Source organism: Accipiter gentilis, chromosome 16, assembly GCF_929443795.1.
Source record: "Accipiter gentilis chromosome 16, bAccGen1.1, whole genome shotgun sequence".
NCBI classification, from domain to species: Eukaryota; Metazoa; Chordata; class Aves; order Accipitriformes; family Accipitridae; genus Astur; species Astur gentilis.
The window spans coordinates 2,538,369-2,563,649 of NC_064895.1; the positions used below are offsets into that span (position 1 = coordinate 2,538,369).

A 25,281-nucleotide genomic window follows, 5' to 3' on the forward strand; every position below is an offset into this window, starting at 1 on the left:
GATCAGTTGGTGTAAAGTGGCATCATGCCATTGACTCTGCCCAAGCTGTGTCTGGTGACACAAAATTTTGATAAGAGCATTTCTTGTTGATGACTGTGCTAGATCGTTTCTCTCCTTCCTTGCTCCGTTTACTTTGCGGCATTATGCTTTCACCTAGGCATGAATCAGGCCCACAAACTCCTGTAATAATGCTGAGTACTGTTGCACTAGTTTTATTTTAGCTCTTATAAACTGGTGGTGTTCCCTTGACTGCAGTGAAATGACCTCACAGTTTCCATCTGCTCTGAATGGGGCACTTAGCTTGCAATTGAGTTAATTAAAAGAGGAGCAGGGGAAGATCTTCTCATGCCACATGCAATCTCATTGCTGCAGGCTGTAGTGAGCAGGGATGAGTTTAACCAAGGAGAGGACCAATAATGGGGAGAGAGGACCATCAGCAGCAGTTAAACGTGCTGGTCAAGATGCAACCTCCAACTTGGGAAGGGTTAAACAGCTGATGGCTGGAGAAATGTGGCCAGAGGAAGGATCGCTGCATAATTGCCCTGTATTTTGGGGCTGGCTAACATGTATTACTGGCTTGAGATAGATGGACTCTGATCTGACCTGGCTTGCCTGCTCTGTACCATGTGAGTATCCACAGAGGTTAGATCAGATCAGCTGTTAGGAACTTGAACAGACCAACAGATTCAATGGGCAGGACTCAAAAGTTGCATGTGATTTTTTTGTGAGGACAGAACATGGATTTTTCAGTCTCTTCTGCGACGTGCCGTTTCCAGAAGAACTGAGCTCAGCATTACCAGGGCTGGCAATTTCACCTTGGCCTTGAAAATTGTAGTGTTTTAATTTGTTTGTTTGTTTGTTTTTCCTTAAGGCTTTAGCTGTGGGAGTGACTCTCGACTTTCATGTAAAAATTATCCATGTAATTATGATTATACATAATTATAACTGTATTTATAGTTATTCCTTCATGATTTCTTGTAATTTGGGGGAGAGGGGAAAAAACCAGCTTTAGGTGAATGTAAAATAGGCTGGAGGGGGGGAAAGTCCATAGCTTGAATGCCTCTACCATGCGTCAGGCACAGAGAGCTTTTCTGATGAGCTGGTGCCCTGCCACACGCTGTGTCCCTGGGAAGGATCCCTGCAGTCCCTCTGCCTGGGCTGGGTTCGCTTGTTTGTCCAGGATCTCATGGCAATATGCAGAGGTTCCCACTGCTGCAGCTGTAGCATGGGGTGTAAACGCTCCTTCTGCAAACAGGGCAGGAGGCGTGTGGGGCTCCATCCCTGGGGCAGGGGAGCTAAACTGCTGTGCTGAGCAGCTGGAAAATGCTGGGGAGGAGGCGGGGGGACGACACACGACTCCAGCAACAGCAGCTCCTTTGGGAGTCCAAGTTGTTCCTGGAGGTGCCTGGCAAGTGGTTTTGTGCTGTTAGCTAAACACCTTAGAGTTTGGACCAATGCTCTTTTTGTGTTTCAGATAGCAGAATGAGTGTGGCCAATTCTGAGCTCAGGGAGGTGTTTCTCAGTGGTGGATTACACAGCCAGCAGCAGGCAGCTTCCCAGGAGTGGCCAGGCAGCAAGAAGCCAAGTCAAGAGCTTCCCAGCCTCAGCGGAGCAGGCAGAGGGAGGAGGAAAGGTGAGATACAGCTCCTGGAGGGACAGGAGCTTGCTGGAAGCCTTCTTAACATGGAGCTGCCTCTGGTCTGCAGCAGCTGGCTCTGTCATCCCAGGCAAGCTGCATCCAGCTATTCCTACCAGTTCCCGTGGTGCCCCACTGAATACTCGGGCTGTTCCGCTTTGTTGTGAAAAGGAGAGGTGTAGCTGGAAGACACACATAGTTTAGGTAAGACCCATCATACCAGCCTCTAGCACTGATTGAGACCTGAGGCCATTACAGCTGCGGGGCTGTAAAAGTGGAGAGCAAAATGCAGTTTCTACGTGTAAAACTGCATGAAGTCGCAGCACGAACAATACTGATACACATGCCAAGGGCACTGGAGCAGAGAGAGGCCATAGAAGTGATTTCAGGTCCTCAGAAAAGCCACTTATTTATGAAATGTGTCAGGATTTCAGCCCATTCAGTTTATCCAATATAAGACTAAGAGGGTGGTGACTTAACATTAATAGGGAAATCATACCAGGTTCAAGAGAGCCATTTAAGTGCTTCGGAAGTGGGCAGTGGCAGAAAACTAAAGACACCCATTAAAAGACTGCAAATTAGACATCAGGCCCTGAGTTATTGCAGGAGGGTTCCTGCTGCAAAGCAATGAACTGTACCGAGGTACCAGCCTTTGGAACTAATGAATCCTTCACATCAGCGAGCCATTGCCTTTCTGGAAAAGCTGCTTCCCTGTTGTTGAGATACTAGGCTGAAGAGCTGTATCATTATATTATAGCCTGAGTGACACAGGAAGTAGGACTAAACAAATCAATAAAACTTCATGATAGATAGCCATCTTATCCTAACATGGGTCATTTGTGTATCAGATTGTTGAAATATAGTATCTGCATTTGGAACAGTGAGAGAACAAATTCTCTCTGGAGCACCCTCTCTATATTGGCAGGAATTATTAATGAGCTGGAAATTTTTATTAGTGAGGCTACTTAGATCCTGAAAGAGCGAGCTGTGATCGCAGCATGGTGGGAATCTTCAGCACAGCAGTTTTATGGCTGCAGGTGTCAGTGGAAGTGCTGCAGTGTTGGCATCACTTTTGGGTGTTCTTATAGCAAGAACAACAGTTTGACAGTATTGTTCTGACAGCCCCATGAGTGCCCCATTGTTCTCTTGTGATACCCCAATCATGAGACCACCAAACACTGCCTGTCATTAGGATGTTAATTAATTTATAACTCACTGCTGAAGCACTTTGGAGCAGTAATCACAAACTAGGACTGCACTGTGCACACACAAAACATAAGGGCGCTCCCTGCTCCACAGAGCTTTCAATCCAAACATTGCAATCTAAACGTACAGCAAGAGATAGCCCATGGGATATTGACAGAAGATGTGGAAACAACAGGCCAACATTGATCAGCATAATAACATGTTCTTAACACAGAATTTTGCTCACCTGTGAAGATTTCTTCCTCTTTCATTAGGACATGACCATATTTAATTTTTTTTCTTTCTTTTTTTTTTTTCTTTTTTCACTTTCTGGGCTGGAATTGAGAGCTTGGTTCATTTTCCCAAGGGTTTATGGAGGGATTTATCATTTGTGAGCCTTGGCTTTGTGAACATCAGTGCACAGTGGCAGGCTGTTCCTGGGTGTGCAGGGACTGGGCTAGCTTGTCGTGACACCAAGCACAACAGTCCCAACGTTCCCTAAGAGGGAGTTTAACCAGTCAATACGGTGTCTTTTGTGTTACCAAACCTGAATCCCTGGGGGTCATTCGCATGGGCTTGGAAGTATTTACCAGTCCCTGCGGTTGTGAAACTATGCAGTGTTACCATGACATCCCAACAACACAAACAAACTCTGGTGACATCCATGGATCGCTGCATCCTGCTCTGACTTAACCTGACTTGAAACCAGACTTAAATGGGGAATGTTCACTTTGTAGAAAGGGTGCAAGGGATCTAAACTGGCTAGCTGTGACACTGGGAGCTGGGAAGCATATAGCAGCAAGGTAAATGAGGCTTTCCTCAGTCTCTCCTGCATTGACTATGTTGCTAATGGTACAGAAAGAAAAGCTTGAACTTCAAGTGGAAAATGGACTCATCCTTACCTATAGTCAGTGGTGCTGCATCCCGGTAATGGTGGTATGGCTTTTCAATGGGGAAAATGGCTTTTTGTTGATCTGGCCCTTGATAGTGCAAACCAGGGTGAAGTTCAGTTCTCTTACTGCTGAGCTGGTGTTTCTGCTGAGGCTGCTGAGAACAGCTTTGCCTTTATGATAGTTTATCTGACAGCAGGCTTGTATTTTACCTGGCTGGATTGCTTTCTGGTTTGCGTGTTGTGTTGTGCAAAAAATCCCTGTCTGCTGATACAAAGGAGTTGAGGCTGGAATGCAACCTGATAAAATCCAGCAGCTGGGCCTTACTTTGGTGGGAGTTATTCTTGCCTGAGTGTCGGACTCTAAATCACACATTCAGATTCAATCCCTGTCTTCTCAAGCCAACCCAGAGGAGTTGCAGGGGAGCAGCCTGTCTCTCTCTGTGAACTCAGAAGAACCTGGAGCTATGTAAAGCAGCTGGAGGCTTCTGCCTTGTTGCTAGCTATGTACAGATGAAATGAACCCTATCCTGTCTACATCAGGCATCAGGTCGAGTGTAGCTGGGTGTGTTTAACACATAAGTTTGCTTTACACTCAGTGGATTATTTTTTTTTTTGCTGGTGGAAGCTGAGCCAGCTTGCAGGGCAGGGAAGAATCTTGCCTCATACGTCTCTGGCTCAATCTCCCCCTTTCCCTCCTTCAAAAAGAGAATTTCCTTTTAGTAGCTGGGATCTCCAGTCAACTTGTATTCTTCCCGCAAAGAAGGAGGTACATATTTTGAATAGGCTGTGGCCAGAATATGTAGCCAGCGCTATCTTGCTGTCCTGATGAGGGGTAGCGCTGAAGGGTGACACATTCAGGCCGAACTTTGAAGTTCTCCTGGAGGATTTACAACCTGATAGTAGAGACCTGTCCCTTTTAAAGCTATTTGAAAATGCAGAAAGCCCATAAAACTAATTTTTGTCACTGCCTCTTCTGCATAGAAACCCAGAAATTTAAGCAGAAGCCTGTCCTGTCTCCTCTTGAGTGTGGACTAGCATGTTGGGTATTTCCATGTGCAGGGTGCAACCCACCTAAACCATCTTTATTTTAGCACTAACAGGAGAGAGAAAGCAAAACCATGGTGTCCAGGGATAGCTGCAGCATCTCCTAACTGCCACCCTCATTCTCCTGCCTGGCGTAGATTTGCTGGGTGCTGCTGGCAGAGTACAATGTGTGTGCCAAGGCTGCAGCTGGCTTTGGTTTATATTAAACTAGGCATGACCTGGCACTAAGCTGAGGCCCCTCATCTCCTTTCTGCTGTTGCACAGGGGAGCTACCTGCTCTGTAATAGAGTTAAAAATAAATGTGTATTCCCCCTCTTCTCATTTCAGCATCCATTTAGGCAAGCGGGGAGGAATGGAGAAGCCTTGAGGAAACGGGGCTCGGACCTGTGCTGTTCTAACTCTTTGTGAAGGGAGCTGAGAAGAGCCCATGCTTCCCGTCCCTTGGCTGCATGTGTGGCAGAGGCGAAGGGTGGTGCAGAACAAAGCCATGTCTGAGCATGGGGACACGGCGCCAGGTGAGTCCTGTCCCTTCCCTGGCCCTTCCCTTCTCGCCTGCTCAAATTCAGCAGGTTGACGGAGGGTGGGAAGGCAGCCAGGCACACCCAGATCTCCGAGGCAGTAAAATGATCCCTCTTGCCCTTGGGCCAAGCCCAGCTTTTCTAACGGATAAAAGGAGAAGCAGTCAGGAGAACTCACTCACTTCCTTGGTCTCCAGCACAGCTTCCCTGAGCTTTTGAAGGGTGAGGGATACTGAAAACACCCTTGGAGCAGCCATGTCCAAGTCTCTGAATTTCAGCTCTCGCTCTGCAGCTGTCCCAGGGATCAGCCAAGTGCGGGTCAGCACTGTCTCCTTAGCCCGTGGACTAGGAGGAGGTGTCAGCTTAAAGAGGGCAGGTAGCTTTGGAAGCTCCAGCCTCTACAACCTCGGCTCTGCGCAGCAGTTCTCCCATAGAGCTGCCAGGCCCTACAACTTTCACTCTGGACACGGCTACGGAGGCATAGGATGTGGTGGGGTGCTCAGCCCTGGGGGCATTCAGGAGGTCACCATCAACCAGAGCCTCCTGACACCCCTGAACCTGGAGATTGACCCCAATATCCAGCAGGTGCGCAAGGAGGAGAAGGAGCAAATCAAGACACTCAACAACAGATTCGCCTCCTTCATTGACAAGGTGAGGTGTTGGAAGGACTGATAGCTCTGTGGACGCTGCTTTAAAAGCAGGTCTGACCCAAAGCTTGCTTAGCCCAGTGAGGGATTCACAAATGGGCTCAGGATTTGCCTGCTGCAATCCAATAACTCTTATTAAAGCCCTGCTTGCATTTACTTCGAGTAAAGGGTTTTGCCCTGCTTAGGCCAGCTTTGTACCCCCTTTATTCAGCTGGTGTTGCCCATTGTGTGGGTGCAGGCTTTAAAAAGCAAATCTGCACTCAAGCACACCACCACCAAATTCAGGGAGGAGGGGGCCTCTTGGAGAGGAATCGTGCCAATAGAACGTATCTTGAGATAAGTAAGAGCTTGCCGTGTTTGTTTGCACTGCCCTGTACCTCTGTGGCTTTACTGTCTTGCACTAATTGATCCTATGTCCTGTGTAAACTTCAGCTTTGGTATCCTCAAAATGCAAGGAATCCAGGCCTGGAGTTTGAGTAATTATATGACTTTGAGGTCTGTGGATGGCTTCTGTCAAGTGTCAGGCGAGCAGAATCTGCTTATCTTTAATTCATACAAAGCCTTAAAGTCATAAGCCAAGCCTCAGAGTAACAGTGCTCCCTCATGGTCTTTATCACCCTCCAGAGTTTAGGTGCTTCGTATGAGCAATCTAAATTCTTCAGATACCATCCACAGCCTGTCCTTCCCTCGGGATCCAAACTCTGTAGTGTCAGCTCCCCCTTCCTCCCGCTTTCACAAATGTCTCTTGGTTGCTTTCCAGGTCCGGTTCCTGGAGCAGCAAAACAAAATGCTGGAGACCAAATGGAGCCTCCTCCAGGACCAGAAGACCACCCGGAGTAACATTGCTCCTATGTTTGAGACGTACATCAACAACCTGCGACATCAGCTGGATGGGTTGTTGAATGACAAAGCACGTTTGGAGGGCGAACTGAAGAACATGCAGGATCTTGTTGAGGATTTCAAGTCCAAGTAATGTATAATCTTCCAATCTAATGGTGTAGTTGAGCTGGCAGGTTGGTCAGTATTCTGGCAGAGATGTCCCCAGCTTTTCTGCTAGGGAGGGACATTTTTTTCCAGCCACAAGTTAGGTGTCTAGTCTAGGGAAGCTGCCTGGATTCTTCTTGCCTGGATCGCTTGTTGTTCCTGGCACCTTGTTCCTACATGGTCTTCAGTGGCTCTATCCTCTTGGCTTTGCTTTGGAGCCTTCTCAGGGATGGCTTCATACTTTGGGTTGGACGTGCCAGTTTGGGTCCTTAGGAACCCCATGGGAGCTCAGCGGGTTGGCAGGCAGCAGGTGAACTGCTGCTTGTTTTGTGGGTAGGTAATGGTGCAGGTGATCTGCAATTTGTAAGTGACTTTTCAGTCCAAATCGTGTCACCTGGGAGGAGTCCCACGAAGAAAGTAGCCTTTGTCCCAGCCTATGCCCAACCCAGCTGTACAGGGGAATGCCTTTAATAAAAAAAAAAGGGGGGGGGGGGAGAAAAGAGGGAGCTGGCATACTGGATCAAGCCGGAACTGAAAACAAAGAGATCTGATAATCCTCAGGGTGTGTTTAGGGAAGGTCAATAGCCAGTGATTCCCAAGGAGGTGCATGGGGATGATGTTTTCCCCAACCCTGCTCAGTTATTTCCACCCCATGCTCATTCACAGTTGTACTTTGCATCTTTGCAAGGCAGCAGCAAGGAGCTGGTTTGCACCCAGAGGAATTATGGCCCTAATTTTAGTTGCATGTCACATGAATGCAAGGTGCACAGGTGCATATTTATTCCTCCAGCTTACAGGTCCCTGTAAAACCAAACCCTGTATGTGCTAAGAGAAAGGAAGCAGGAATTAGGAGCCTAAGATGCTAGTGCAGCAGAGGGAGTGAGGATGCAGTAACTGGAGTTCAGAACCTGCTTCTCCCCATTATATGAAGAAAATCTCATCTTCTAAGTAGAATACCTAAAACATGACTAGCTCTTTATGTGTCTGTTGCCGCTTTTTCAATACGTCCAATTTACACAGTAATTCTCCATTTATATCTGGGGTAGGGGAGGAGATTTATATGCACAAGGCTCCAGGGGTTGAGATTCAGTCCCTTATTCAGTAACTGCATTGACTAAGGGTGTGGTTCAAAGTAAGCAAGTGTAGGAGCAGACTGTATTCATGCTATCTTTGGTGCAGGGCATGCCAAGGTGTGATAGTGCATTGGGCTTCCTGAGGCGCTTTGGGAGATAATGGAGAATATTGAATGATTTGTCAATTTGTTGACCAGCTTGGTGGAGCTTCCCCCAGGAAACGAGGAATTTGACAAACTGTTCTAGAATAGTTCAGCCTTTTTACCTATCTCTGATTATCAGTTCTGCACTGCAGGCTGTGCGTATGCGGCATGGTCATGTAATTTCCAGGTCATATATTACTCTGCAATAGTAACAGATGCAGATCATTGACCTCAAAAGGGATAATGTCCATTTTGGCTAGTGTGGATGGGCAAGCTTCCAGTGTGGAGCGGAAGGGGAGGTACAGGAAGGCTGTTGAAAGTGAAATAGCTCGCACTTTGGAAGGCAGATTACAGTGCTAGCCATGCAGGGACCGTGTAAATAAATAGACCAGTGTTCTAATTTTGGCAACGGCAATTCTGAAACAGCCAGAGAAGGTGGTTCCTGCTCTGTTTCTTGGATGACTTTCAGGATTCGTATGGCAGATTTTTGCTGTTTGTTTCAGCAGGTTGGCTGTACGTAGAATGGTGTAAGGCAGGCTCTGAGATCCAGGCTTGCAAGTGGTACAAATCAGCAAACTCCCGTAAAGTCATCAGAGCATGATTTTTCTCTGCTGAGGATCTAGCTCATTACGTCTAAAGGTGAACACCTAAGGAAGGGATGTAGCCAATATTAGAAGTTTGTGTGACTTTGAAGCATAGCGACTCTGTGCAGAATGAGAATAATTATACTTGGCTCTTACCAGGAGACAGTGGCAGGCAATTGACACCTACAAAATGTTCTCAAATGTCTGTAATAAGGAAGTGCACAGTGAAAGTGCAGGTGCTTTGATCAGCATAGAGGAATTTGTTGAATCTGCTTGCATCTTTTCTGCATTTGTACTTGCTCTCTCAAGGGGCAAGTGAAAAAGCTGAGACCCTCAGGACAGACTGCCATCTTGCAGCTGTCCATAACTGAGGGTAAGGAGCAGAAATCTTAAGTGCAGTGAATTTTGAAAGAATGTGGGAAGGCATGGGTGAGAAAGGCTTTCCAGGTTAGTGGTCATGGCAGCGTGGACCAGAACAGCTTTCAGGCATCAGCTCATCCAAACCCCGGGTGAGACTGGAACTGGAACTGTGGAATACAGCTGGTACCTCTTGTGCAAATACTACACGTGCTGCAGTGATACAGCAAACCTCTTCTGCCTGTGGCTGGCTTGCTTGGGGAAGTCATGGGCTTCGCTGCAGCAGTTGACAGAGAGAAATGGAAGGGGAGAGAAGGGAATCAAGGTAACTCTTATCTGTGATGTTTTTTCCTTTAACCCAGGCTCTAACTTCACACCAATCCCCTTTTTTCTGGCAGATATGAAGATGAAATCAACAAGCGCACTGCAGCGGAAAATGAGTTCGTGGTGCTCAAGAAGGTGAGTGCCATGGATGTTACCTGGGACTGATCATATACGTTTGCAGCCCTTCTCCCCCTTTTGCCCCTACACTCTCTTTGCTACAGCTGTGCCTAGAGACCTGCAGGTGAATAATTACAGCTCTCATTTCTGCCTAAAGTCTGCCTCAGTGTAGGCACTGAAGTCTCTATAGGAAGCTGGGAAGGAGTGCCAGGTCCCATGGATATCATAGATTATGGCTATGTCTGTCTTTGGGACATTTCCTAAGGCCTTCCCTGACTGTCCATACTGACAGTGGACTTGCAAACACAGGTCCAGGGGACCCTACAGAACATATGGGATCCTGCACACGAGCAATATTTAGTACACTGGTAGGTAATTTTTAGGACATGGTGGGTCATTGAGCAGACGGACATGGAGAGCAGACAGCTTGGGGAACTTGATGGGTTTATGGCTGCTTTTGAAGCCATCAAAGGCTGGGTGGACTTAGTCATCAAAGCTATGGCAATCTCAATGGATTATCACTTTTTTAGGATGTGGATGCCGCATACATGAACAAAGTGGAGCTGGAGGCCAAGGTGGATGCGCTGACAGATGAGATTAACTTCCTGAGAGCTCTCTATGAAGCGGTAAGGTCCTTTCTGCTTCTTGTGGGTGCTGCAGTGTAGCTCCACCAGTGGGTGAAGAACAGAGAATGGTGACTGAGAAAATTAACGTGCTGTTTCTAGAGACAAAAAAGGCGATGGAGGCGCGGAGTCTTCCCTTGTCTAAGCAGAAATAAGCCTGCAAGTAAAGCACACATCCTGTAAATTGTCACAGTGATTTCTCCCTGTCTGGGATGTGAGATGGATTTATTGCGAATGTAGCCAGGATATGTATTACTTTGTGATGCTGTTAGTGTGAAAACAAGGAAAACCAGTGTATTATAGCCAGTGCTGTAGTGCTGGTGTGTGCTTGTGTGTTTGTATGCTGTGAGAGAAAGAAAGGAAAGCTCCTTGTCTAAGACACCTCTATCTTACCCATTATTTGCAAGATAAGAATTTGATTGAACTGGACACTTGGATCCTTGTGTGAGATGGTAGAATTTGGCCCTCGCTTTGTTGTGAAGCTGATGCTCAAGCTTCTTGGACTAGCATTTCATGCTGGGTTCTTATCTCAGGAGTGGGGTAAACTAACCTTGCTGTCAAAATGTGGGTGATAAGAAGTAACTTAATTTCTGCTGTTGTTTGTTACTTTGTGCTTTGCAAGGTTGATATGATTCAGTTGGTTTCCTTCTAATTACTTAATGGCTTGATTGAATTCTTCTTATCTGCCTCCCTTTCCCTTTTCTTCTCAGATTCTCTCTTTATTTGGCTTCCAAAAGAGAGGCCCTTAAAAGTCAGTGATTAATGGTATTGTTTTTAATGCAACTGGCAGGAACTTAAGGAGCTGCAGGCCCAGATCTCTGACACCTCTGTGGTGCTGTCTATGGATAACAATCGAAACCTGGACCTGGACAGCATCATTGCAGAGGTCAAAGCCCAATATGAGGAGATTGCCAACAGGAGCCGGGCGGAGGCCGAGTCCTGGTACCAAAGCAAGGTGAGTTATGGGAGAGATAAAGGCAGTTACAGCTTCTGCTAGTACGTGTATCCTGTGTGTCATGAGTGGGAGAGATTTTAGCTGGCTAATTGACTGCCAGTCTGACTCCATCCTTTTCTCTTATACTGGTTTATGTCACAGTACGAGGCACTGCAGGTCACTGCTGGGAAACACGGAGATGATCTACGCAACATGAAGAATGAGATCACAGAGATAAACCGAATGATCCAGAGGCTGCAGGGTGAAATTGAAACTGCAAAGGCCCAGGTGAGGAGCTGCCCTTGTTCTTCTGCTGCAGAGCAGTGGATTTAGCAGCAACAAGTGTGCCAGGGATCTGGGTGTAACACAACATCTGTAGAAGCAGTTTGGGGGTGGGTGCAATGCTCACCTCAGAAGACGTCAGTTCTGCTGGAGGGAGAAAGTGTGTTGTGAGCAATGAAAGGCTGAGAGGCAGCTGAACTATAGGTGAGAACAAGTCTGCCAGCAACCTGGGAGTACAGAAGGGGAGTGATGCAGAGCTGTTTCCAAAGGGAAAGGCTGCGTGTGGCCTCTCTCCCAGCCACAAACATTCCTTGTACCCTCTTGCTTCTGGGATCTTTGTCCACATCCTTTCTGCAGAAGGGAACACCATGTTTGAGCACATAAAAGAATTTTGCAGCTGTATGGGAGTTCTGTTTGCTTTCTCCAGGGACTGTTACTACTTTATCAAATGGCTGGTGAAAGCCAGACCAGTTGAGTGGTTCAGACCATGTTCAGGGCTGAAAACTGGTTGTGAATAACCAGGAAGCTCAAAGCTGGAGATAAGCTATTGTGATTCATCCATTTGTGTGTGTTTGGTTTCAGGGCAGGGAGGCTTCAACACACACTTACAAGCAAAGAGCTGACCCGGTGCAGCTCCCTTGAATAATGAATGAGAGTAAAAAGCACATCTGTTCATTGTGAGCCCTTCCTGCCAGACATGGAGCATTTTTGGAGGTGCAGGGGGCACAGTTGAGGATGCGACTGCCAGCTTGATGTGGCCCCACAGGGGTGCTTTTGGGATTGGTCTGGATTATTTGTTAACGGCAGCTCTGCTCGAGTCCATGCTTGCCTCACATCAAAGCTTGCTGGAGACTAACTGGCTCTGAACAAGCTCTGGGGCATAATAGGAGAGAAAACTTGAGCCTGCATTAACCTTAAATGTTGTGCTATTATGTGTGGTGTGGGTGAGCTTAAAAAGCTGAGGATTACCTGAAGAAAGTCTTCCAAAAATGTAGGCAGTGGAGAGAAGTAGGGTCTGCCTTTCGGAAGAACGTATCTTGGGATGAAATGAGCTTCCTTTGCAGGCTGGTCTCTGCCCAGTTCCCCAAAAAATGTGTGGGCATAAAACTGTAGGGATCTAAGTTGAGCAGATGGCTCTAGGGCTCTACAGAGACACAGAGATTGTCTGGCCAGTAGATGTCAGAAGTCCATGGGCAGTAGTGCCTTCCACCGAGGAGGTGAGATTCCCACTGATGTACTCTGCTCTGTCCCTGCAGCGTGCCAAGCTGGAGGCAGCCATTGCTGAAGCTGAGGAACGTGGTGAGTTGGCTGTCAAAGATGCCAAGGCAAAGCTGGCCGAGCTGGAAGATGCTCTGCAGAAGGCGAAGCAGGACATGGCCCGGCAGCTCCGCGAGTACCAGGAGCTCATGAACGTCAAGCTGGCCCTGGACATCGAGATCGCGACCTACAGGAAGCTGCTGGAGGGAGAGGAGAGCAGGTGGGTGCAGCCTTTGTGTTTTACATGAGGAAGGGTCCAGCCCTTTGTTCCCATCACTTGGGCACATTATGAGGGCCAGATTCCAATTTCTGCAGGGAAATACAGAAGAGAAAACCTTGCATTTTAAACTTATTTTTGGTCCTGAAAACGCTTTGGCTGAAGAGCCAAACTGGCAAGTTCTGGGGAAAATTTGATACTTTTGGTGAAAATATGCAAAGAAGAAAAAAGTTGTTTTCTGTCATACGTTTGATGCTGTAGCAGAAAATTTCCAAGTGACTTAAATCCCCATGGAATTAGGATAGAGCTCCTGTGCTCTTTCAGCACTGCCCCCCCCCCCCCCCCCCCTCCCCCCCGCAGGTGATAACAGAGCTTGTAAATGTAGGGCCAGAACAAAGCGCTGGATGGCACACTTATCTTGTCTGAATTATTTACAACAGTGGTAATAACTCACTGCCATTGTCTTCATCTTCAGCACTGAGGCCCTGGGGGAACACTGAGTAATGCAGAGCCTAACCTGTCCTCTTCCTTTTTGCCTTTGTGTTTTTCTTCTCTAACAGGTTGGCTGGTGATGGAGTTGGCAGCGTCAACATCTGTGAGTTGATTTTATGATTTATAATAGTTACAGATAGCCATGTGCCTATAGAAAATGCAGGTGGGGACCAGCTGGGCCTGCATGCAGGAGCCTCATAGTGTCCTGCCTTAGTTTCTGCAACCCAGATAGCCCCCTTCTTAAATGAGACCCCCCTGAGATAATTGATAGTGCTGCTGGCTCCATGGCAGACTTCAGCTCTAACTCATCTGTATGAAATTTAACTTGGGGGAATATTGATCTTTCTTTCCTCCCATTTTTGCATGGAGAAAAATGTACTAATGAGAAAGGGCATTGCCTGGACTGGAAGTTGGTGCAAAGGTGACGGTAGAGGGTGTCTTTCCAGCTTGGGAAGCATTGCATATTCACCTTGACTGGACATTGGGCAGATGCTGGCATCTTGGAGACGCTGTCCACAGCTCTAAACCAGTGGCTCTACTTTTCATTCACTTAATTGCCACTGATAGCTGGTGAACTACATGCCCACAGCCTCTTTGGTGCACCAAAAGATGAGCTGAATGTGTTTATGGTGTAGGGTTCTCCATGCTGCAGGAGGTCCTGAGCCAGACTGAACGATGGAGAAGGGGATGGACTGCTCAGCCTTCACAGGCATCTGGCTTGGCGCAGACAATAAATGCTCTAGGCCAAAATGTAACAAGAGATTAGTGTCCCAGGCCCTGTGTTTTGCAGGAGATCACAGAGAGTTTTCATCTGGTTGCTGCAATTTAAAAATGCACTTTTTGTGAGAGTGCCAAACTGGGTTTGAAGTTCCCTAGCGTTCACGTTTGGTTTGCTTCTCTCTGTGCCACAGCCGTGGTCAGCTCCAGCGGTGGAGGTGGCTATGCCAGTTCCAGTGGATTTCTGGGAGGAGGAAGTGGAGGACGCCTTAGCCTGGGAGCAGGCATGGGCAGCGGGGCGCTCAGCCTCTCCCCTGGGGGTGGCTCCAAATCCTACACCATGACGACAACCTCAACCTTGTCCAGCAGGAGAAGCATCAAGAACTAACTACAGGAACGAAGATCAATGGTATCCATTACATGGGAGGAGGGAAACCATAGAAAGAAAAGCCTTGTTGCCTTCCTTTTATAGGACAAATTGGCTGCAAAATTCCTGCAGTAATGAATGAATTGGAATAAGACATACCAGAGTACCTGACCCTGCCACATAATGCCTAAGGCTTGATCCTGCACTGTTGAACTTAGTGGGAACCATTCCACTGAGAGCAGGTTCAAGCCTGTAGGGTGAAATTTATCCAGTGAAGCAGGCGGGATAACGCTTTTGTTACTTGTGTGCTTGGTACCCCCTGCTCAGGGCTGGATTTCACCCTTTGAAGGGCAAAACAATCATTTGAGTGGCAAGTTATTCCACATTTCTGCTGTGGTTTTGCAAAAGAGACCAGAAGATTATCTCCCTCTTAATATGATTTGGAAGATTTTATTCCCTTAGGCTCCTCAGAAAATGCCAACCCTTGTTAAGATTTCAGCCTGGGTTTGTTTTCTTAAAGTGTACCAAGAAGAAAACAGTGAAACTGTTTTGGGTTTCTCCTTATTTTCTTTGGAAGTGGGCTCAGAAATTGAATTCAGCAATTCTCCTCTGAGCTGATTTCTTACCAAAGGCAATGCAGACATATTCAGGTTCTTTATAGCGAAGTAACTCGTAAACAAGCTCCCCCACCCATGCTGTCTCCTTAATAGAAGCCCAAAGCTTAAGGGATATGAAGTTGCTTAAAATTATAAGTAGCAAACTAAAATGGGACATAACATTCCCCATCCGTGGGTGTCTCTGTTTACCATCCTGTATTTCAAAGTGTATCTAGTGATACCTAGTGTCTTTACTACAGTTAGGGAAAAAGCGTGTTTTGTTGATGCATCATTACAATAACTACTTGTTCCTGCCAAAATGTGTCTTCAACTTAAACATGCCAGGGAAAATGGTTAGGTCATTACTGCAGTAGGAAGAATTGTTAGATAAATAACTCAAAGAAACTGCACGGAATTGTTGTATTGCATGCTCAGCCATGTCCTAGCAGTGTATCTTTCATTGACGTTTTATGCCTTTGTGGTCTGAGACCTTGTCATGAGGCCATTAATAAAGTTTCTCTATTGCGTGCTTCTTCAGTCCCAGCAGAGTTCCTTGTCTGGGCTGCCCTGGATACTCAGGAGCTCTGGAAAACATCCAATGTTATCACCATCCTACTGTCTCCAGAGCCTGCTCATGGCTGTGTCCCCTGGAGCAGTGCTACGCTGCGGTCAGGGTCAGGATTTAGGGTTTGCTGCCTGCACAGTCTTTTGTTCCTGCGTGAATTTTACCCACCTGCTTTGCACCGAGTCTGGGCAAGGGATGATGGGACTGGTTTTGTTCAAGCGCTTGGCTTCAGCCCAGCCCCTCATCAGGACTCAAACTGACTGAGACCGATCCCTCTCTGAGCACCGTCTTCCTCTGCTGAGACGAGAGGAGCTAAACATTGGAGGAGACACCTCTCTTGCAGATGGCCAAAGCTTGGAGAGGTGAATCTGGGCCTTGAAGCGTATGGACAACTCATTCCTGCTCCTTTTGGGGCAGCATGGGGTGAGATGGGCTCACCCCTGGGCGGTTTGTGCTTGCTCCCATTCTCCTTGTAGGGCCATGGTGCAGATGCATTGCGAACCCTTGCTGGATCTGCTGTCGTAGAAAGCGTCATCCCAGTGGGGATGGGACCAGGCAGAGATTTTGTAGTCACTGAGAAAAGCTGTTTCCTCCAGGGTGAGGATGGCGACAAGGCTGCCAGTGCCTTGAAGGATGCTTTACCCACCCGTGCGCTACCCAGGCCCCATTGCTCCAGTACCCAACACAGCTCAGCACCTCAAGTCTGAGCAAGCGCAGTGCTGAGCCTGTGCGTGGTTTTACTAGAGGTGCGGCACTAATGGCAGGGAGGGGAGGAAGCCAGGGTGCCCAGCAGAGCTGTGTTATCAGCGGCCTGGCACACCCGGCTCACAGCTTTTATGCCATGGCCAAAGGGTGAAATTAAAAAAAATCCCCTGAAGTTAAATGAAACGAAAAGCTGATAGATGTTGCCCAGATGTTTTTGGCAGGAGGTGCCACTGTTTGATGTCGGGATGAATTGTGGGTCTCTCTTAGCATTACAAGAGATTAGAAGGGCTCCACTACTGCTTCTTGAATTTTCAGGTGTGAGGCATGCAGCACTGACCTGGGAAGGGGCACTTGCAATCTGTGTGGCTGCAGCTTTTCCGCATTAGCAAAACCACATACACTGTACACTGATGATGGGGAAAAGGGTGTCTGCACGCTCCAGGAAATGCTGTGAAATATCTTTGTGAGTCCATGCAGATGGATGCCCTTTGTGCTTTCTGCTCATTCTTTGGATCTGGTCTTGGCTCAGTCTGGGGTCGTAAGTGGAGCTGGTTAAAATTTAATCTCTCTGCTTCAGAGGGGATGCTGATCTTACGAAGACAAAGTGCCCTGAATTAGTGTAAAAGCAGCTGTATTGCAAGTCTCCTGTTGAGTGCAATTTCTGCAAGTTGGATTCAGGAGAAATAATTCAGCTTCAGAAGCAGCTTTGCAATGGAGGAGACTTTTGCACTTCCAGAGAAAGGAGACAGACATGACCCAGAGAAACCCAGCACCCACTCCAGAGCCCTCCACCACGCACGGAGCACTACCGCTGCCAGACTGAGCAGCGTGTGAGCTGCTTTCGGTGCTGACACCCACTTTTCAGCAGGCAGAGCCATCACCCAGCTCTCGTCGCTTGGGCTGAGGCTCCTGGGGTGCCAGACTTTGCCTCCCACTGCTTGTCTGAACAGCAACTGAGCTTCCCTTGCTGGCGGGCAGGATGTCACTGCTGGAGAGAACAGAGGCAAAAAAGAACGATGATGGGAGGATGCAGGTCTCAGAGGTATTAAAAGGTAGAAAAAGCCATCAAACAACCCACAAAGCAGTATTTTTTGGCCTCCCTGTTTTGCAGCAGTGACTAAGAAGAATAACAAGCATCTGAAATGTGCGTAAAATCAGAGACAAAGCATGTTCATGTTGGTGCAGGGCCAGGAACGTGCTGGTCTGGATGTGGGAGTGAACCAGCAAGCTGCTATGGTTCATGGAGGAGCTGTGAATTTGGGCTCAAAGAATTTGGGGAAAGTTGGAGGTCGTTTAGCTTTCCAAATGTGAGTTGAGGGAAAGATGGAGCCAAGCAGAGAGCAAAAGACAACTGCAGAGGGCAATTTCTCCTTGAATGGGCAAGTGCTTTGACCCATCTGGTGCCATCTCAGGGACGCTATTCTGTTCATGCTTTGGGGCAGGGTAAGGGTGAGACATCACAGCCCCATTTTCCCTCCTGTTACAATTTAGCATCTATCTTTCTATACTCGGCTGCATAGTTTCAGCCTTCCACAGTACAGCTCCGTAACCGTACCTGTTGCTTTCGTCACTGAAACATCTCAAAGCCCTTAGTTATTATCATGTCAGTTAAACATCTTAATACCTCTGCCCTGGTGAGAGCATGTTAATGGCTGCGGAGGTCGCTCCATGCATGCACTTTAGTCACAGGCATTAAAGATGCCCAATTGATTTCATTTGGGTGGTCAGTAATATGTCCTCTTTCTAAGCCAGCTCTACAAGGAGATCTTGCTGCTTCCTGAGGGCATAAAAGCAGTGAAATTGGTTTTTTTTTCCTTCTTACAGCACTGCTGGTTTCCATGCAGGTGTAAAGCCCAGCTATTCCTGCCAAGGCACAGAGCACTTCACCTTCTGCCTCTTGCTCTCTGCAGTGTAAATGCACAGTAATTATACTTTATAATACTTATTTAAGCATACTTTATAAGTTTTCATCTAATTCTTTAAGCAATACTTCTTTAAGTGTTTTTGCCATCTCTGCTTGCTCTTGGCCTCTGTATTCCTCCCCTCCTAGTATGCTGTCCTGATTTTCTCTCTCCAGTTAAGTGCCCCAGCTGAATGCTGTGTACCTGCTGACCATCCCTGGTATTTCCTTGTGGGCTACGTTGCAGGATGCGGTCACTTTGCTCCATCCACCTACCCCTACGGCGCTGCTGTACCACCAGCTGCAAACACAGGGATGCAAGGTTGGACATGTGTTATTGTAATAACAGGACTGAGGTCACTGGCAATGCGGTTCTGTCCACAGATGTCAGAGGGTTTTACAAAGGAGGTAAGTTCTGCTCTTCTCTATAGGGAAACTGAGGCAGAAGAGGGGCAAGGACTCAGATGCAACCAAGCGTGGGAAGAAGGCTGCATGCAGATGGTGGGGAGCTTTCTTCCCCAGTGTTTAAGCTGCATTTGCCTCAGTTTCCATCAGTTTTTCAGTAACTGCTAAGGCCAAAACCCTGCTCTGCAGTTGATTGAGATTTTCATCTGAAGTTTAAAAGGAATTAATGGCATGAAACCAGTATGGGCTGGGCTGAGTCCCCAGCTCCACTGGGCAGGGAGGAGTAAGGTGGGGGGGAGACGACTCCTCTCCTGGGAAGGCTTCCACCTGGGAAGCCTAATTAGCTTGATGGGAAGCCTAATTGGCTTGATGAGGTTATAAAGGGCAACACCCCATACAGTAGAGATGAAAAGAGGTCCTCCAGTCTCTTGGAGGTGGTGGGTTTTTGTGCTCTTGCACTGGGGCAGCCCCAGCCTGGGAAGAGGTGTGTACCATGGGCTGGGAGCTGGGTCTGCTTTGCCTGAGGGGTTGCCGCAAGGAGCTGAGCGGGACCTGGTCTGGTGCCAGGGTGAGAGGAAGGACAAGGGGCTGTAAAACCATCCAGCAGCTCCTGGTATCTGGCTTTGAGGAGTTCCCAGGCAACTTGAGGCAATTGATGATGGTTTTAAGGGGATTTAGCAATCAATGATAGTAATAAGTTTCAGTTAGCTTTATGCAAATTGCTAGAGCATCTTTGCTTAGTCAGTGCCTCCTAAATGTTTTTGTTTGTTTGTTTTTCCTGGGGGAAAAATCATTTGGAGCTCCACCCTGTCCTAATGAAGACATCTAACCTGGGAAGCACCTGTTTCTTGTGCCTTGCTGGCAGCCAACTGTGTTGTAAACACTCAGTGTTGGGTGGAATGGATCCTGCTCCTTGTGTGCAGGTGTGAGGCAGAAGAGAGCTGTGCCTTTGACTCAGTGGTGCTTTGGAGAGAGGTTATAACCTGTCTCCTTGCATAGCCGCTCATGTGCGTGGAGAATAGATGTGTTGAGGGTTATGGGAGACCACCACACTGAGGTGTGGGGTCTGGGTTAGGAAGGAAGAGCTCCAGTGGATGGAGGGCTTGGCCTGTGCCTGTTTTAGACCCCTGTGAGCTTTGGGTTTTGAGATCCTGGAGCAGAGACAAGAATTAACCCTCCTTTCCCAAAATTAAGGTGTCAAATGAAGGTAACTGAGTTGCGATGTCAATTTATTGGAGATGCAAGACTAAAACTAGAATAAAAGCCACTGACAAAATACATGGTCATTAGAAATAAATGACTACTTCCCCTTTTCCTTCAAACAGAGTTAATGCACTTAACTAGCAGTTTAGTGTGCTAGGTACTAGACGACTAGGAAGGCAATTGATGCTGGTCCCATGTGTTTAAGATTGTGTTTGGATCCCTTGAACAAGCTCACACAGGAGCTTTTTGTCATAGGGCCAGCCCCTTTCATATCTGACCGTGGACTCTGGCCTCCAGACCCTTCAGTTATGATGGCATTTATAGCAACAGATGAGGCAGACCATTAAAAACCCAGAAGAAAAAGGAAAGTTGAGCATCAGTTCCAAAACAGGTAATGCAAGTACATAAGCAAACTGCCTTCAAACAGCAACAGCCCTTGAAATGTATCCTTTGGGGCAAATAATCAATGAAATCAATGCAATATGTAGGGAAACTACAAGCTAGGCAATTTTAGGCGAGTTTTGCTCATGCCGGGGTGTATGTGTAATCTGAAAGGCCAACTGATAAAACTAGGTTGATCCAGGGTGGGAGCTGCTGTAACAACTGGGCTGGAAAAAGCTCTAATGAAAATGCTCTTAGATAGAAGGTGCCCTCTCTCCCACTTCATTTTAATCCTTGAATATGTAGGAGTAGAAAGAGCAGGGAACTACACCAAAGGCATCTTGTTTTAACTGTGTAATGGGAGTGATGAGGGGGATTTTAGCCCTTCTTGTTCCTAGATTCCCTAGCAGAAACAGCAGAACTCTTGAGCATGGAAAAGACCTCTTTGCCTTTTGTATCCCCATGTAATGGAAAATGGGAATGCAGTCTGGGGGAGCTGGGTGCACACCAGCTCTGGCTTGGCTGTTGCTGTGTGTTGGCAGAAAAGTATGCGTGTTGCTTTATTTCCAGCCTTGTCATTTATCTACAGCTCTTTACATGTTACTCCTGGCTGACTTGGTCATGGACACCACCTTCGTGTAGGAGCTTCTTGTGCTCCTGCTGCTAACACCGTCACCGCAGCTCACCACTGTGCCACAGACCCCCACACTGCTGGTCCAGCATGACTTTCTGTTGGCTGATGCAAGGGCACTTGCAAAGTCAGGCTTGGGGCTGTAGGTGAGACCTCCCTGTGAATGGCAAGCAGCTGCAAAAGGCAGAGCAAAGCTGAGTTTCAATTTGGGGAATTCCCTGCAGAAAAGGCAGAAGATGCCTGAGTTTGGTAGAAGGTGAATATTCCAACTTACAGGTGTTGATGGGGAAGCTGCCATCTGCACAGAGCCTGCAGAGAATGGGAAAAGGTTGCACGTTATCAATCTATCTTGAAATGCAAAGCCCTTTAGTCTCGACTGTGAGCCTGGCCCTCTCTAGCCTATCTCTTGCTGTTGGACTGGCTGCTTGGGTGGGTTTGGGCTGATGGAGGTCTGTTAGGACTGATGGGAAGAACTGATCGGCATCAGGACTATGTGGTTGATTTGCAGCACAGCAGCTCTGCAATAGCACTGTCCAGTTGTTTTTCCTTTCAACACATGCATCTAAAGTAGCTTATGCAGCCCTCCTAGGGTCTGTCACTCACCTGGTCTCCTCTCCCTCCAGCAGCTTCCTGTAGGTGACGATCTCGATGTCCAGGGCCAGCTTGGCGTTCGTGAGTTCCTGGTACTCATGGAGCTGCCGGGTCAGGTCTGCCTTGGTCTGCTGCAGGGCTGTCTCCAGCTCAGAGAGTTTGTGCTTTGCATCCTTGATGGTTGTTTCCCCACGCTGCTCAGCGTCAGCCACAGCAGCTTCCAGCTTGCAGCGCTGCAAGGAGCGAGACACGGTCAGTCTTAGCTGTCTCTTGCTATCTTCAAACGTAATGCATTATCAAGAGATGGGTTTAAAGTCTGGTTGTCCATTCAGCCCAGCAGTAAGATGGACATGCAGTCACCTCTGGCAGAGGTTTGAGGGCACTGGACATGCAGTTTCGGTGCTCCGTTGTGTTGCTTACAGGGGATGGGATGCTGTAACTGTATCTGCCTTCAGGTACTGCATGAGTTGGGCTTTAATGCAGCCCTAGTTGCAGCAGCAGAGTCCCAGCTGACGTACACCCTTTGCAAGGTGCTATGGCACCATTTAATTTAGTTGTGGAAGCTTGCAGGAACAGTGATTTGCTCTCTGCTCTGCTGAAACAACCAGACCTGGCTGTGCTTACCTGGTCCTTGGTGCTTCTGACATCTCTGTTCAGTCTCTGGACTATCGGTGTCAGCTCAGCTATCTTGTTTTTTGTCTCTCGCAGGATTTCAGCGTTTCTGCCTGCAGTGACTCGCTGCTCCTCAAACTGAAAAAGCCCAAAATTCGTTGTTGCATATCCCCAAAACACATGCTTTGAGTTAAATCAGAGCAAATCAAGAGAATGGGGGGGGCTGTTTCTCAGCATTTGAAGTTGGTCTGAAGAGAGAAACTGCACCCAAACCCTCCCTTTGCCAGATTTTCTCACCTTGCTTTCATACCATGCCTGCGCTTCTGCCCAGCTCCTGCGGGCAATGTCCTCATACTGAGCCTTGATGTCCGCAGTGATGCCATCCAAGTTGAGATCTTGGCTGTTGTCCATCTGCACGATCGCCGAAGTATCTGAGATCTGCGCCCGCAGCTGGTGGATTTCCTGGTGGCGACATGGGGTTGAGCTGGTCAGAGAGATGCTGGTCCTGCTGTGCCCTCAGTCCAGCCCTAAACTGGTGTGTCACCCACACTGTGCAACTTGGTCCTCCTTTGTGGTGACCATGCAGAGATGAATTGCCGATTCTCAGCATTCACTGGAAGGGATGACCACTGCCCTGTGTTACCCCCTCTTCCCTTGTCCTTTGGGATAAGCAGCTTCAAAATCCAGCTGGGAAATGCAAACGATGGCTGGAGCAATAGGGAGGCTTCTTACCTCTTTGTAGAACATTCTCAGGAATTCAGCCTCCTCTTTCAGGCTTTCCACCTTGGCTTCCAGCTCTGCTTTGTTTAAGAAAAAACAGTCCGCATCCTGTAGACATGTTGGGGATAGAAGAAGGAAGTTTGTTAGCGGGAGCAGACTCAGGGCTACCCTTGGGGTGAGGGACTTTCAGTGCTGGTGCTGTGACCATGTGCCAGCTCCCAATTACACAGTTGCTGCTAATTTGAGTTCAAGTAAATGCAAGCACCAGCTCCTGCTTGTACTTGTTTTGTGTGCTGCTTTTGGGAAATAAATCACTGCATGAACCCCAAAGACCTGAATCCGGAGAGGAGAGCTCGAACAGCCCCTTCCTCACCTTCTTCAGGGCCATAAACTCGCTCTCAGTGCATGTCCGCTGGCTGCTTTCGTCCTTGTACCTGCATGGGAAAATGGGAGATTTTGTTTGAGTTCAGCACAATTACATCTTTATTTGGGTTTCTGCAGGCCTTCTTTCAAGAAGTGAAGCTCTTAATTTTTTTTCCTTCTCCCCAGACAGTGTTTTGGGATGCTTTGGTCTTGTTTCGTGGCCCATGGGAAAGCAAACGTGTTTTCAGAGAGGTTTCTGTGTCTTTACAAATTTGCAGAAGAACTATTTTCATTTGACCTCTACAATAGCAAATAGCTCCTGAACTTTTCTAAATGTTAATTCCTGGAATTAGGAAGGAGAGAAAGAGAACCTGGAAGAAGGACATCCTCTGTTGTTTCCTCCATCTCTCTAAATTGGGACCTTGTTTAGTATACTGAGATCCTGGTAGATCTCTCCGTCTTCCGACTGGTTCTCTGGGAACCGTTTACTGCTATGAAAAGTTCACAGTTTCTGCCTGTTTACAAATCTCTAACAACATTTTGAGCCCTGCACTCACATTTCTCTGTTTTTTTACTTACTTTTTCTTGTTGGTTTCCAAAACCTGCTGTGCTGCTTTCAGGTCTGTTTCTAACTGGGCTCTGTTGTGCCCCAGTGCTTCCAGTTGCTTCTTCAAGTTACCAGTATAAGCCTCTAACATGGGTATGATGGTATTCTTGCAGTGTTTTTGACGCTGCAAAAAGCTCCACTTGGTCTCCAGCACCTTTTTCTGCTGTTCCAGGAATCGAACCTGAATCCCAGAAAGCAAAATAGGAAACGAGATGAGGATTAAGAGCTCATGAGAGCCAGTGTCCATGCAACAGCAGTGAAATGTGTTCCTGCTCTTGGTACACGTGAACAGCTCTTGGTACAGCGTTTCCTAATCCAGTGTGCTTTTGTTCTGGGACACACACGTAGAAATGCACAAAAAACCCTAAGCGCTTCTGGAAAGGAGAGATTTGCAATAAATTGGGGATGTGCAGAGAGGAACGGGAAGGAACTGGAAGGCTGATTAAACTGGTCTTGGGTTGTTCCCTCTCTGTAGTCAGGCCGAGAGATCAGAGCGATAATGCCTGTACACGGAAGCTTCCCCAGTGGCTCATAACCACCTCGGTGCTCAATTGGCACCCTTATGCAGGTTGTCCTCAATGTCTAAAATGAGTTGTCTTAGAAGGATTCCATGCCCTCTTCATGCTAGACACCTCTCTTGGGCTCTAGTGCCTGCAGACTGGAGCTGGGGAGGGGTTCTCAGCTCACCTTGTCAATGAAAGAAGCAAATTTGTTGTTGAGGGTCTTGATCTGCTCCTTCTCTTGGTACTTCACTGTTTGCATGTTGGGATCCAGTTCCACTCTGAGCGGTTGGAGCAGTTGCTTGTTGATGGTGATGGGTATGATGGTGCATGGTTTGGAGACTCCGCCAACCCTGTAGCCAAAGCCAGCACCTCTGTAGCCAAACCTTGTGCCAGCTGCCCCAAAGCCATATCCATGTCTTGGAGGAGGACGTCTTCTGACAGCTATTCTGGGCCTGGAGTATGCCATACCATCAAGGCTTCTCCTGCTGAAGTAACCCAAACCATGGTAGCCCATGCCACCACCCCAGTGACATGAGACGGTGCTGAAACTACATCGATTCCTGGGAAGGCGTACAGAGGAAGAGACGAAATTCCTGATGGCATGGCCGGAGCTGATGCTGTAGGAACAGCAGGACATGGTTGCTGGTGGGAGGGGGATTGGTGCCGGCAATGTGCTGGGAGCAGATTCTAGGGTGCAGTTCCCTCTGATCACAGTGGAGCACCTTCCTTTTATTTACATGGAAAATGGGGCGAGGCTGCATGAAACTTCCACAAAATGTTTATGATGCAAAGAATGTGAACTACTTAGCATATATTGTGCTTACCAACAGAGAAAGCGGCAGCGTATTTGCCCCATAAAGGTTTGAAGAATGCTGTTAAGTCAGAGGGGTCAATTTAGGTCTTGTGTAATAGCAACAAAAATTAGGGGAGTTGTGCTGGGTGAATTGTTTTCAGGAAACATGGTAAAAATTGCATGTTCCCCTTTTTATAGGTTGAATGGAGTGGAACTGAGACTTTGAAAATGTAAAATGTTTTTCTATCAAAGGAGATCTTTGTGTTTTGCTGGTACGTCAGCTTGCAAGTAAGAGCTTTGAAGGAGAATGCGA

General features: G+C 47.6%; 2 protein-coding genes across 5 annotated transcripts in view; one reads left to right on the plus strand and one right to left on the minus strand.

The window, feature by feature from the left end:
* The window catches only part of LOC126046736 (keratin, type II cytoskeletal cochleal-like), a 63,695-nt gene extending 48,185 nt beyond the window's left edge, over window positions 1-15,510 (plus strand). Inside the window, exons 3-13 of one of the 4 annotated variants that reach the window (XM_049819525.1) lie at window positions 1,475-1,633; window positions 5,085-5,272; window positions 5,473-5,926; window positions 6,683-6,891; window positions 9,462-9,522; window positions 10,035-10,130; window positions 10,918-11,082; window positions 11,224-11,349; window positions 12,600-12,820; window positions 13,378-13,412; window positions 14,221-15,510. In XM_049819525.1, coding sequence (XP_049675482.1) covers window positions 5,531-5,926; window positions 6,683-6,891; window positions 9,462-9,522; window positions 10,035-10,130; window positions 10,918-11,082; window positions 11,224-11,349; window positions 12,600-12,820; window positions 13,378-13,412; window positions 14,221-14,414 — 1,503 coding nt within the window. In that variant the 5' untranslated portion in view covers window positions 1,475-1,633; window positions 5,085-5,272; window positions 5,473-5,530 and the 3' untranslated portion in view covers window positions 14,415-15,510. The remainder of the gene's footprint in view (window positions 1-1,474; window positions 1,634-5,084; window positions 5,273-5,472; window positions 5,927-6,682; window positions 6,892-9,461; window positions 9,523-10,034; window positions 10,131-10,917; window positions 11,083-11,223; window positions 11,350-12,599; window positions 12,821-13,377; window positions 13,413-14,220) is intronic. The other 3 variants (XM_049819528.1, XM_049819526.1, XM_049819527.1) reach the window with 3 other exon arrangements.
* Window positions 15,511-21,378: 5,868 nt separating this feature from the next.
* On the minus strand, window positions 21,379-24,812 carry LOC126046750 (keratin, type II cuticular Hb4-like). The gene is made up of 7 exons (XM_049819556.1): window positions 24,360-24,812; window positions 23,645-23,853; window positions 23,076-23,136; window positions 22,715-22,810; window positions 22,280-22,444; window positions 21,995-22,120; window positions 21,379-21,603 (listed from the first exon to the last, which is right to left on the minus strand). The coding sequence occupies exons 1-7, from the start codon at window positions 24,810-24,812 to the stop codon at window positions 21,379-21,381; spliced, it is 1,335 nt and encodes a 444-aa protein (XP_049675513.1).
* Window positions 24,813-25,281: the final 469 nt, after the last annotated feature.